The sequence below is a fragment of the Rhinolophus ferrumequinum genome, chromosome 17 (genome assembly GCF_004115265.2).
Source record: "Rhinolophus ferrumequinum isolate MPI-CBG mRhiFer1 chromosome 17, mRhiFer1_v1.p, whole genome shotgun sequence".
In the NCBI taxonomy this organism is placed as follows: Eukaryota; Metazoa; Chordata; class Mammalia; order Chiroptera; family Rhinolophidae; genus Rhinolophus; species Rhinolophus ferrumequinum.
In genome coordinates, this window is record NC_046300.1 from 34,627,986 (window position 1) to 34,641,666 (window position 13,681).

Genomic DNA, 13,681 nt, shown 5'->3' on the forward strand with positions numbered 1-13,681 from the left:
GAGTTTGAGTGTTATTTTGAGTGTTGTTAGCATATGGCTTTAAACAGGAGAGAAGGACTATGGTCGTCATATGGGGAAGAAGGAAGGAGGCAAAGAGACCACTTAGATTCTGTTTTAACAGTAAGATGGCAGCCTGAGCAGTGGGCAAGGGAGGTGGCAGGGAATGGGTGAATTCTGGAGATATTTGGCTGGTAAAACTGACTGGGTTTTTTATTTGATTGGACAGCGAGGGTGAGTTAGACAGAGTTAAGCAAAGATGTCACTGGATTCCAGCTTGGGCAACTGATTGGAAAGTGATGCTTTTTACTGAAATAGAGAAAGCATAGGGGGCACACTTGGGGAAGAGAGTGAATTTGTATGAAAGGTATACAAAATAGGAAAGCTGGCAGAGGGGACATTGGTTTGGCACATTTGGCTTGGGATAAAGGCTGGACTTTCATATGGAATTATCTAATAGTCAAATGTCACAGAAGGCCTGAAGTTCAAGATTAAAATCAGAGAAAGACTTTTAGCTGTGAAAGTCTTTGCATGAGGTTGGCGTTTGAGACTGCCTGAGAAACTTAGAGATTATAATGAGAAAGCATGACGTATTAAGAGCAGAGACTTGAATCAAACTTAGGATACTATTCATTTAGGGTGAAAAAATGTATTGGCGTGGAGCTACAAAAAAAATAAATAAATAAAGTAGTAATAAGGAAGGAAACCAGACAGATTTCACTAAGGAAGCAGGAAGCCAGGGAAGACAGGACTCTTTGCAAGTAGGAATGGTCAAGCAGAAAAGCTAAAGAGAATGAGGACTGAAAATAAAGTATTTTGTTAAAGGAGTATAATCCACATGATGTTGGAGGTAGAAACCAAATTAGAGGAGAGTGGGTAGGGATTTCCCAGTGAACTGATTCATCTTCTTATAATAATATTTTAATTACACGTGCCTTAATTCATCTTGAAACATCTTTTAAAACATCTGTTTAGGAAAAAAAATTATATACACATATATATGTATATGTGTGTGTATATATATATATATATATATATATATATATATATATACACACACACTTGTAAATCAATAAAGAATGTAACTTTGCCTAATAAAAATTACATGTGGAATAATTTTGTAAGATGTACTTGATTTATTTGTTGTTTTCACTTACTTGTTTTTTCTGCTTTTCCCTTCTCAGGAGATTTTGGACCAGCTGGAGTCCCTCAAGTTAGAAAATCGTCATCTTTCTGAAATGGTGATGAAATTGAAATCGGGTTTACACGAGGTACATAAGTAGGAACTTAAGTTTGTCTACTATCCAAGCCTTGAAAGAAATCACTTTGTAAATATTGATATTGTAAAGAGAGAGTTAAGATCAAACATGGAATGATCCTTCTGCAGAAACTTTCTCAAATAAAAATATGTTGAAACAGTGATGGAAGTGAGCAAAATATGACTCTCCACTCCAGCAATGGGAAGATATTTTTAATGTTATGTATGTGAGAAAATACATATACAGTCTATGTTCTCAATAGGGAGAATGTATATAAAGGGCTTAGTGTAGTGCCTGGCATTTACTAAGAACCCAGTAGGTGTTAGATGCTGTGATTATTATTGTAATTATTATGCCTGCAGTGTCTTTCAGTGTAAGGTATATTATCTTTTAAATAATTTAGTTTTAATTATATTTCTATAAGATAAAATTAATTTATCAAATATTCCAGCATCTTTTATGTTCAGAGCATTTTAGTTGATGATGTACTGGACACAAGGATTCTTGCCTTTAAGAAATTGAGAATAATCTAGTAGGGAGGATAAGAAATGTGTATAAGCTCCCGTGAAACCAGAGAACACCATTAGCTAATAGTGAGTTATAAACAATGTCGATGCTCTTTTAACTATTTTGTTATAAATTTTTATAATTTGCAAAATGACCCATCTATTCTGATCCATCTTTTCTTGATGTAGGTCAAATGCCCAAAGATTGCAGAAATTCTTTTTTTTATGTACTTCCAAGAGAATTTGTGCCTCCCAAGATACAGGTTACTCAGTGCCCCATTTGCTCCCAAGTAGTTCTAATTTCACAGTTATGGATGATGAAGGCGGGGGTAGGTGGAAGTGCAAAACACCCAATGAATACTTTATTTCAACTGAAAGAAAATACAGGGGACTATTTTTATAATGTTTTGGGAGGGTAAGATTCTCTTAGCATCATGAAACCATAAAAAATTTTACAACATAAGGAATTATACAACATAAAAATGTAAAATTTCTAAAAGGCAAAAGATCCCTTAAAAAAAGACTGATAGACTGGAGGAAAACAATTTATAAACAGATAAAAGGTTAATATAAAATATTAATATATAAGTATTTCCTACAAAGATAATCTAGTAGAAAATGGTCAGAGGACATAAATGGATAATGCATAGAAGTAGTACTAAAATCCACTAAACACGGAAAGCTGTTCAACCTCTCTAATAATCAAAATCAAATAAATATTCTTTTGCTAGTTGGATTGACAGTGATTTTTAAAAACTAATATAGTGCAGTGTTGGCATTAATATAAAGAAACAGGCTCTCTCGTGTTCTGTTAATGAGGAAGTGAATTGATAGAGCCTTTCTAGGGGGCAATTTGGCAATATCCATCAAACTTGTAAATATATATAGCCTATAAACTCCTGAATCATGTGTATTTCTGATTTTGATAGTCATTGCTCAGTAATTCTCCAAAAGGTCATATCAGTTTGCATTCCCAAAGAACACATCCTATAGGAGCAAATGTGCAGAAATGTCATTTCAGTGTTGTTTGCAATATCTAAAATTTTGAAATAAACTAAATGTTAATCTATAAAGCGATGGTTAACTTGTGGCTTTCTATACTGTAAATATTATGCTGTCATTTAGGGTGGCAGATGAAAATATGCATCTAATCTTGCTCCCTCCCCCAAACCCTCTAAAAGTCTAATGAAAGGATTTTTAATTTTAAAGCATTTACCTACAAGGATGGGAAAAATAGGAGAGGACACAACAATTAAACTTTCGTAAGGGAGAAGATGAATGGATGGATGTGTGGATGGATGGATGGATGGATGCATGGATGGGTAGATGGATGGAAGGAAAGTGACTGTATGCCCGGATAAAGCCAGTACTAATCTACTGTGTTGCCCCGAAAATAAAACTTGGTCTTATATTAATTTTTGCTCCAGAAGACACATTAGGGCTTATGTTCAGGGGATGTCATCCTGAAAAATCATGCTAGGGCTTATTTTTCGGTTAGGTCTTATTTTCGGGGAAACACGGTAGTAGTGGAGAAAGCCAAGAACTAACCTGGTTTACAGCACAGAATCTTCAAAAGACTCAAGATTTGGCGATACCTGATTGAGAGAATCTTCTCTTATGCAGTGATTACCTGTTCATATATAAGAGTTGGGAACTCTCAGGGGTGCTTAAGCCAGACTATGACCAGAGATTCTGTTCAGCTTTAGGCCTCCATTTAATAGTGTAAGTACTGTCCTTTCTTTACACAGCCAGGTGGGTGTTTGCTACAGAGTTTTTGTATTACCTTTCACATTCATTTATCTGTAATTGTTGTTAATAAAATAATAAATTTGAGAAAATTTAAAAAGATGCGCCCTGCAAAGGCAAGCATTATCTTTTTAAAAAGAAGTATGTTTAATGATATCAGACATCAAACTCTGGCTGGTGAAAATCGTGTCAGCAGTTTAAATTTCCTCTGGTTTTAAAGGTACACGCAGTTTGAACATGTTGTACATATTAAGAATAGTTATAAGAAAGTGCTTTTTTGCATTTTACCACCTAGGAAGGTGGACTTGCTTTTACAAATGAATGTTTGGGTTAAACAACTATTTTAATAAATTAATAATGAAAGCAATAGCTCTGATAAAATAAATTATTTACCACATTTAAAAATTGACAATAGTTAACTTTTGTGTTCTGCAAAATTTTTGTGTTTTGAGATTTTAACTGGCATTGATGACTTATGAAAAGATTTTATAACTGATTATTACTACTGGTATACAGAGAGTTAAAAGATTGTATTTTAAAGTTTATGTTTTTGTTAGGCAAATTCCGTTTGTCAAATTGCTCTTGATCAGCTTATTTTCAGAAAATTCTTTACAAAAAACACCAAGCTAAACATCGTATTAAACTCCAAAGATTACTATAATTTTTCAGAATGCTAATGAAAATATTTTGTCATTAGAAAAAAATGATCCAGATTACCTTTTTTCCAGGTACTGTATTACCAGAAAACATCTAGACTTGAAGAACAATAAAATTTATGAATAACAGAACTCAGAAGATCAGAGTAGTAATTCCTGCCTTATACTTGAACGCTGCTTTATCATGGCCACATTTTTTTCACAAGAATAGGTGCCAACATTATGTAAAAGTATTTAAGGCCAGAGAGTAATTATTCAAAAGTTGTCCCTTCCAGCCAGATTTCCTTTTTTTTTAATCTTTAAAGATTTTATTGGGGAAAGGGAACAGGACTTTATTGGGGAACAGTCTACCAGGACTTTTTTCCAAGTCAAGTTGTTGTCCTTTCGATCTTAGTTGTGGAGGATGCCGTTCAGCTTCAAGTTATTGCCCTTTCAGTCTTAGTTATAGAGGGCGCAGCTCAGCTCCAGGTCCAGTTGTCATTGCTAGTTGCAGGGGGCGCAGCCCACCATTCCTTGCGGGAGTCCAACCGTCAACCTTGTGGTTGAGAGGACGCACTCCAACCAATTGAGCCATCTGGGAGCTCAGCGGCAGCTCAGCTCAAAGTGCCATGTTCAATCTTTAGTTGCAGGGGGCGCTGCCCACCATCCCTTGAGGGACTCGAGGAATCCAACTGGCAACCTTGTGGTTGAGAGCCCACTGGCCCATGTGGGAATTGAACCGGCAGCCTTCAGAGTTAGGAGCATGGAGCTCCAACCGCCTGAGCCACCAGGCTGGCCCCCAGATTTCCCTTTTAGAACATTCTGTTCAATTGCTTTCTTTGAGCTAGGTCTCTTGATTTTTCTTCCACAGTGTTCTGGGGCTATTCAACACTGTCTGTTTTGAAGAACCCATGGCTGCTACCTTCTTTTTTTCCCTGTTTCTGATTCTCACTTGTAGCTTTCCTCTGTGCTAGTTCCGAGCCTTCCTCCTGCCCCTTGCATATATATCAGGAAAGCCCATTGTGCTCCAACTTTGCACCCCACTTACTGTAAGAAACAGAGCCCCTTTTCTCTCTCAGTCTTAGAGGGCCAAAAACAAATCTGTACTTTTTCTAAAGTAAAGCCATGATGAACTAGTTACAACTAAAAAAAAAAATTTTCTACCAGCAGTATCATAGCTCACCAGTATTCTTATACAAATTATGTGACGCCAGTATTCTTTTTTATTAGGCAAAAGAGATTTCACTAGCAGACCTCCAGGAGAATTATATTGAGGCATTAAATAAATTAGTGTCTGAAAATCAACAACTACAGAAAGATTTGATGGATACCAAATCTAAACTGGAGATTTCTACTCACATGTGCAAAAAAAATCATGACAGGATCTTTAAACCAACACAGAGCAGAGCACCTGAGTTCAAGAATACAGAGTTCAAGTAAAATTTCTTTGCAGTTTATTTAAAATGTGTATCGTTGTAATGTAATTCTCATTTCTCTAAGAGTAATTTCTTACTTATAGATATTAAATCTTCATCAAAGGACTGTATATTTAATTCTGAAGTACAGTGTGCACAAGTAAAGCTGTATATTTAATTCTGAAGTACAATGTGCACAAGTAAAGCTCCTATCAGGTTAAAAAATGGAGGGGGTTATATAGCACTTTGATTTAAGCTTTTGTTTTAGATACTCTGGATGTAGGTATAAACAGCATCCTTATTTCTCTGAGCCTTTTCATGCTGCCTGCCACCTCCGCTACCCACTTGCCCCATAATAAGCTAGCTTTTTATAAAAAGCTTCCTTTGTATTTTTGGTCAGTTAATTATAGGCTATTACTATAAGCAATCAATATGAAATGAAAAAACCACCTGTTGTTAGCTCTTACTATATGGCTCACATGTTTTCCTACCAAAAGCCTTTCCTGACACTCTCAGCCCCACTCCCACTTCCACCCCCAGAGGAGGTAGGTGCCGTCATGTGCACAGTACTTCCCCTTATCCTAGTACTAACACACTAGGTTATTCTGGTAGCTTGTCTGTCTTCCTTGCTATATTGTAAGCGTGTGAGGGCAGGGGCCTGGATACTTGGAACCTGAAGGAGGGGGCTGCTCATTTTGTAAATTACAGCCTTACTAGTTAGCCTTTTCATTTATTTTTAAGTGAACTTCCTATAATATTTCTGTTTTAAAAGAGAAAAATTGCTACAATTTTTATTTGTTTTGTTTCCTAATCTGCTATCCAGGCCAACCCAAGGCCAGCAGAGACATGATGGAATAAAGACTGAGCACTACAAAACAGGTCTTCCTTCTCCAAGCGGACAAACACCGGATAGGATAGAGCCCATGTCCAGGGGCCTCAGCCCCCTGAGTCCTCGCTTCAGCCCTTGCAGCTCCACACTCTCTTTGACTTCTAACTTTGTGTGTAAAGCTCACTCTTTGCCTTCAGTGCTAGATACAAATGAAGCCATTTGTTCTGACACTATCTCTGAAAGTATAAATGACCAAGAAGAGTTTATGTCTTCGGTATGGAAACTTTCTGATCTTACTAGTTTATTAAGTTATTTAATTTGATTTTATCTTTTATTTTAAGGGTGAGCAGCGTGATATTTTTGTTTTGTTTTGTTTTCTTACTTGTTCTCTGTCTTAAGTACCCTTAATTATTCTTACGGATTTCTGCCTTACAGTTTTGCTCATGAAAACACATTTAGCCATGATTACTTTTCAAAATACGCCTTATGAAATACGTGTATAACTTTAGTTATAGGTGTTCATTTGTTTTCAACCTTAATTGGGAATTCCCTCCCTTTCTTTTTCAGAGAGGGTCAATCTTGTGTTGGAACGTTTGGTTCATGGAGTATCTCTGGATGCCAAGATAGTTCTGAGGCATAGCCAGTGAAGAAGGAAAAAAGGAACTGCTGAAAGGGAAAAGGGTGGGAGGTGGAGGAAGGAATTGTATCTGGCATGTCTGGCATGCACAGTGGTGGCCTGGTTGGCAGAGGCTGCCCTTTGGCACTGTGCTGGCCCCTGGCTCCTTCACTGCTGTGACGACTCCATCTTTTTTTCCTTCTGTACCGAAGCTTTTGCCTCAGGCCATTCGTTCTGGCCTTCACCAGCTTCAAAATAAGACCCCACTTCTCTTATATGTAATTCTGAAATCCAAAAAAGTCTTAAATCTAAATTTCTCCCCAAGTTTGTCAGCAAAACTTACTTGACACTAAAACCTGACCTGACCTGAACCGATGTGAGAATATGTATAGGTTTTATTTATCGCATTTAGCATTTTACTTCAGAAATATCAGAGTCCACGAGGGTAAGAGAGTCGATCCTCAAGCGTCACGGATTCTGTATTTGTGAATTTGCCTACTTGCCAAACTGTAACCCCAGTCAGTACTCGCCACACTGCCACAGTCTGTCATGCGCCAGTGCAGAGCTGCAAAAATTCGGAGTCCCCGGACTTGCACATTCCAGCTGAAGTTGGCCCTGGTGGCTCTGCCCTCTGCTTTCAGCTCTCGTGTGTAGATGCCCCGAGTCTAGAGTCGGTAGGGGCAGCGCAGTGCAGTGCAAGAAGCTCAGATTCCGGGGCCCCTGAACAGGGTTCGAATCTCAACTCTGGCATTCCTTAGTAGGGCAGCCTCAGGCAACTCACTATTTCCCAACCTCGTTTTCTCTTCTGTAAAATAAAGAAAACAGAATAGAATCTACCAGAATGAGTTGTGTTAAGATGATAATCTCTATGAGAGGGGTGTGTGTGTGTGTGTATTTCCCATAGGAGCAATGAATCTGTATTCACCAAGCCAGTGTTTGAGGTGACTTGATAGAAAATAACTACTGCCGATGAGGGCTGACTGTGTGTGGTATATGCCCTATAGAACCTTCCTAAAGTCAGAACTCCAAAATACCACTGGCCCCCAAGGGCTTCAGAGGAGGGACTGCAGACTGAAATTTTGGAGGAGGGAAAAATAATTGATTTTAACTGGTGTCTGATACGTTACAGGCAGATTTTCTGTGCTTAAAGTGAAAGAAACACATTCAGATTTTAAAAGTGCGTTTGTGTTAACAGGCATCATGTCTGTTCTCTTCTGAGGTATAGAAGGATGTACAAGTCAAAAATGAGACATTCTTCTGGCCAGTAATTAATATTTTATATGATACTTTATGTTTATACAACTTGGGTCAGAAAGGAAGAGATTTGTGTTAATTTTTGCAGTACTTTTTTTTTTTTGAGTATGCTTGTCATTAGGATAAAAACAAAAAAGTATCCCCTTAGAGGAAAAAGTGTTTTAAAAAAAATTACCTTTTCCTATTGCTAATTAGAAAATATTATGCATCATATGTCTTAGAAATATTCTATTCAACTTATGTATGTCAACATTTGTTTCTCTTCTAGTGTCCCTTGCCTGTATCTCCTCTTGGTTCAATAGCTACAAGATTTTTGGAAGAGGAGGAACTGAGGTCTCATCATATTCTAGAGCGCCTGGATGCTCATATTGAAGAACTGAAAAGAGAGAGTGAAAAGACAGTGAAGCAATTCACAGCCCTAAAGTAACCTCTTAAAAATATCACAAACTTGGAAATAAAAAGAAACACCGAAGAGTTACTGTCATCTGAAGTAGCAGCTCTTTAAAAACACAAACATATAAAACTCGTCAAGGCGAGGCATGCTGAAGGTATTATGAAGAAATCTGAAAAACGGATACTTCTCTAAGGCGTTTGCACTGCACTGACTTGTTGGAAGGACTTTTTCCAGCAATAACTTGTAAGAATAAACCACTTGGCTAGACTTTTTTTCTCATTGATGTTTATTATCATGAAGTGATACTTTCTCTTGATGACTTAAATGTGAATAGCTATAGACTAAAAGATTTTATGGTACATGTTGAAAATAAAATCACTACAGGAACTTCAAGAGAAGTATGTAATGGAAGTATGGATTCCAAGTCTAACTGATCCGAGTGGATATGTTAGTTTTACTACTTAATAGCCAGTTGGGCTGGTAGTGGGCAAAGTTGGACTGGAAGTATATAAAGGGGCTAAAGAACTTTTACAGGAAAGCCTCTCTTGCTCAAAGCCCAAGTATAAGAGGGAGGTGGAGGGAGGGGACACAGATTAGTTTTCGTGAGTGGGACATCCAACGGAAAAGCTCCACACCTGCATTTCTAAGGAGAGACTTAAGGGGAAGACAAAGATCTCACTGTGGAGGAGGCATTTGAAACTTGGGAGAGTTAATAAGATCTACCATGGAGGGATGGAGAGAGAGAAGAGCAGAATGCGGATGAGGATCCTTATGAGGATCCCAGCAAACAGATCAGCAGAGATCTAGAATGTGCAATTAGAGAAAGAAGGTGAGGCGTGTACTCGTCCCCTCAGGGACATGGCTCCTGCGATCCCCCTCCCCCCAGTGGATCTTTCCCACCAGCATGCCAACATCCTGTGAGTTTTCTTCAAAGCAAAACAAAACCTCGGTTCCATATTCCTCTCTACCTCCTGCTCCATATATTTGCACCCCTTCAACCAGACATTTCTGCAGTGACCGTTTCTACTTCCTCACCTCCCTTCCACTCCTTAACCTTCTTCAGCCCCACTCCATCCCCACCATGAGACTGCTGTCTTGCTCTGGAGGTCACCAGTGACCTGATGAGCCCCTCAGCAGCATTTCACACAGCTGGCCTGTCCCTCTTCTTCTCTGGGCTTCCATGACCCAACATGCCTGGTTTCCTTCCTACCTCACTGGTCACTCCATCTCACACTTTTCTGGCTTTTCCTCTCCTGAGGCCCCCTCTCCCAGGGCTTTGCCATGGATTTTCTCACTCAACATATTCCTCTAGAATATTCCATTTGATTCTCAAGCTTTTAATACCATATGTAGGCCAATGATCGCTACATTCAAAACTGATCTTGATCTCTCCCCAGAGCTGTGTTAGATACCTAACTGCTTATGGAATATCTTCATTCGAAAGGTAAGTATCTGATGTTGAACATTTCCAAGTGAGAACTCCATTTTCCCTCTTGCTAAGATTCCATGTCAGGACAGCATCCTGTTTGCCAATTGCTGGAAGTTACCCTTCATTCCTTCCTCACCCATACCTCCGTATCCAAACCATTGGGAGGTCCTGTCAGTTCTGCCTCCGCAATCTACCTCAGATCCAACCATTTCCCTTTTTCTCCACTGCCATCACCCGAGCCAAACTAACCCAATGCCTCACTTATTCTGGGAGTAGCCTCCTAACTGAGATTACTCCCACTCTTGACCTCAAAAATTCATTTTCCTCAGTGCCTCAGTGCCTTTAGAAATGTAAATGTACGACCTCTCCTCAAAGCCTTCAGCGGCTTCTCACTGCACTCAGAATAATTCCACGTTGCTCACCATCGTCTACAGGGTGCTCGGTAATCTGGGCTGCCCCGTCACCCACTGCATCACTCTTCTGTCACTGCTCCAACCATGCTGGCCATTGTTAGCTGCAGCCAGCTCTCACCTGTTAGGGCCCTTGCTGCTTACATGGAATCCCTTTCTCTCACTTCACCCACGACTGATGTTTTCTCTTCTTTCAGTTTGGCATGCAAATGTCCGCTCTTGAGAAAGACTGCTGCATCCAAAACCGGTTTCTCCCAGTTTTCTAGCTCGTTGCCCTGAGTTACTTCCTTCACAGTACATACCACTGTCTGAAATCATATTGTTACTTGGTTTGTGTTTTTGTTGTTTATCTCTACCTTTAGAATTAAGCTCCTGGAGGGCAAGGACTTTGCTGTTTCATTCACGGCAGGGTCCTTATCACCCAGCACAAGCCCAACACTTTGGAGGTGCTCGGAAAGTTTGAAGCAGTGGGTAAAGGTCTTTTCTCAGATGCAGCACTTTCTCCCTTCGTGCCTTTGCACATGCTGACCTTTGGGTCAGCTTCCTCTTCCCACTCACTTTCATGTGCCTCTATTATCTTGCTCAGCAAAGCTTTCCTACATCCCCTGACCAGACTCAGGGCGAGTTTCTCCTCAATTCTCACAGTACCCTGTGTGTGTCCCTCTCAAAGCACTAACCATACTGTTTTTCCTCTTTAAATTCCATCTCTCCCACTAAACTGAAAACTTAGAAGCAGGGACCAGGTCCTGCCTAGATCCTCGGTCAACATGCTGCCTAACACATAATGGGTACTAAGCAAATACTGGATGGATGAAAATCACTACCGAGCTGGGCTTCATTGTACTTACCTGTAAAATGGGTATAATACCTCATGAGATTCAGGGGATTTACTGAAAATAGATTTCAGACAGGGCTTTGCAGACTTTAAAAATATTGTACCCATGTGGATTGGTATGAGGGGATTTCTGAGTTTCAGACTGTCCCAAGCTTCCTCTTAAAATATGTAGGCTACAACCCCTGCTTCTGAAATTGTCACAGGACGTGTTGACTGGGAGGGACAATGACACATTGTAGTCACTGCAAATACTTGAGGAATCAGGAGGTACTCTGTACTCCCTTAAATATAGTACATGTTGTTTAAAGTTGAAGTAGTTAACTAGTTTACTAACTGTCGAAATTTGTCAGAACATTTGATTGTAATTTAATCTCTCAGCTTCACTTTCAAAAAGATATGCCAAATAGTAAAATGTGTAAAAACTAATTTTGAATTAATTTTTTAGTACACATTTTACAGAACCACTCAGTGATTAGGGTACCCAAATAAGATGGAAAGATGAGGAGGCTGTAGTTTACTTTTGGTGTTTCCAGACAATATTTTGTTGGGTGAGTTATAACGCCTGGATTCCCAGTGAAGTTTTGTCTAGATTTCTCTGCAGATTGAGCTGAAGAGAATAAAGTTTAGTTCCCATTGTGGGTTGACCACCACCTTTCCGTGGAGTCTCATTTGATCTCAGCAAATCTAGGAAGCAGTGGATGTCATTGTTCCCACAGGATAGGGAGGTAACGGAGGGTTTGAGTGGCTTGCCCAGGGTCCCAAAGGCCAGCCTCTTTCTAGCAGAGCCTTAGGGTATTGAGAGCATGAACTGCAGGCAGACGACCCTGTTCCTACTCTTACCTCTGCCATTTATTAGCTGTGTGACCTGGGGCAAGTTAATTAACCTCTCCATGCCTAAGTTTTCTCCTCTGTAAAGTGGAGGAAATTAAAATCATATCTATACACTTGAAACTAGTTAAAAAAAAATTATCAGCCAAAAAAATAATCGTACCTACCTCAATAGGGTTTTTGTGAAGATTAAACTAACATGTGCAAAGCACTTAGATCTGTGCCTGGCTTCATAAGCACTATGCTTGTTGAATAGAAAAAATACAACTCTGTGTTTGTGTTATGTCTGCTTAACCCCAAAACATTCTACTTTTCCTCTCATACACACACACATAACACCTGGTAAACTGGGGGTGATGGCTACCTGTTTGCAAAACACCCTTGAGTCTAGTACCTAAGAGTTACAGGTGAGAAAAATAACTATACCGTAAACTCTGTCTGTCACTGACAGTATGCATTTTCACCTGCAGATTGACAAGGTTAGTAAAAGACATTTGTTGACTTGTTCTAGAAGCGGTTTGAGATGGCAATACAAAAATGCATCAAAAAGGTACAAACGGTAAAATCAGGACTAGGGAAACGAGGGCTGTAAATGTTGATTCACAAACGAACATCTAGTCCAGTCTAGTTGCTAGAGGCTGGCAGAAAAATTACCTGAGCTTCTTAAGGGCAAAAGCAGAGGAAAAACATCATGATTTAAAAGCTTTATGGCGCCCACAAGATAAAAACAGACCGTGGATTCAGGAGAAGCACATCTTTTTCTGTGTGTCTGCGAGTTTGGCTGGGTGTCTGAGCGTTAGGAGAGGTCCTACGATATTTCTGTAACTGACGATAATTAGAATTTGCACAGATTTCTTGCAGTGTGCTTCAGTGCGGGCTGATGGCACAAGCCTGAAGTGCAATTTGGAGGAACCAGCTCTAAGAGAGTCCCAAGCACGATGGTGGAAAGCTCTCTTGGCCTGGCTCTCTTCCCTCTTGATCAAAGGGGGAAATTTAGAAGAACGATGGACTACAGGCCTTTGCAGCAATGTCCGATTAAAGGTATTTCTAGTGCAATTTTGCTAATTTAAATAACACAGTTCACTCTTTTTCTTGTCCGTCGGAGCCTAGAATTTAGGAATTTATATTACCCATTAAGGCCATGTTCAAATGATTTGACAATCCAAGCAGAAGTAAGTTTATACTCTTCTTATGAAAAGAAAGAACCTAACGAAGGCAATGCTTATACAGTGCTAAGTCCAGGAACTCTGATATTAAGTGCAAAATGTATAAATCTGCATATGTACATTTTTCTGAGAGAGTCCACAGTTTTCATCAGACTTTCAAAGATACCTATGAACCAAAAAGAGATTAAGAACCACAACTTTAGGGACTGAAACTCCCAGAATTGTGTTCTGTTTGGCTGGGGGGTGGGGGGCTGGGGGGTACGGGGAGGAGATAGAAATTGGAGGAGCCCAGCCAATTCCTGTTGGGCCTGAGCTTTAAAGGGCAGTTGAATAGTCATTAAAGGGTGAAGGGGTGACGACTA

The 13,681-nt window shown here is 39.5% G+C and overlaps 1 protein-coding gene across 11 annotated transcripts in view; it reads left to right on the top strand.

Annotated features, from left to right (window-relative positions):
- The window catches only part of CEP63 (centrosomal protein 63), a 45,749-nt gene extending 36,627 nt beyond the window's left edge, over nt 1–9,122 (top strand). For 6 of the 11 annotated variants that reach the window (XM_033132216.1, XM_033132217.1, XM_033132222.1 and 3 more), the window contains 4 exons: nt 1,182–1,268; nt 5,374–5,579; nt 6,382–6,661; nt 8,526–9,122. In XM_033132216.1, the coding sequence (XP_032988107.1) occupies nt 1,182–1,268; nt 5,374–5,579; nt 6,382–6,661; nt 8,526–8,684 (732 nt within the window). In that variant the 3' untranslated portion in view covers nt 8,685–9,122. Of the gene's footprint in view, nt 1–1,181; nt 1,269–5,373; nt 5,580–6,381; nt 6,662–8,525 lie in introns of those variants that run through there. The other 5 variants (XM_033132214.1, XM_033132219.1, XM_033132223.1 and 2 more) reach the window with 5 other exon arrangements.
- Nucleotides 9,123–13,681: the final 4,559 nt, after the last annotated feature.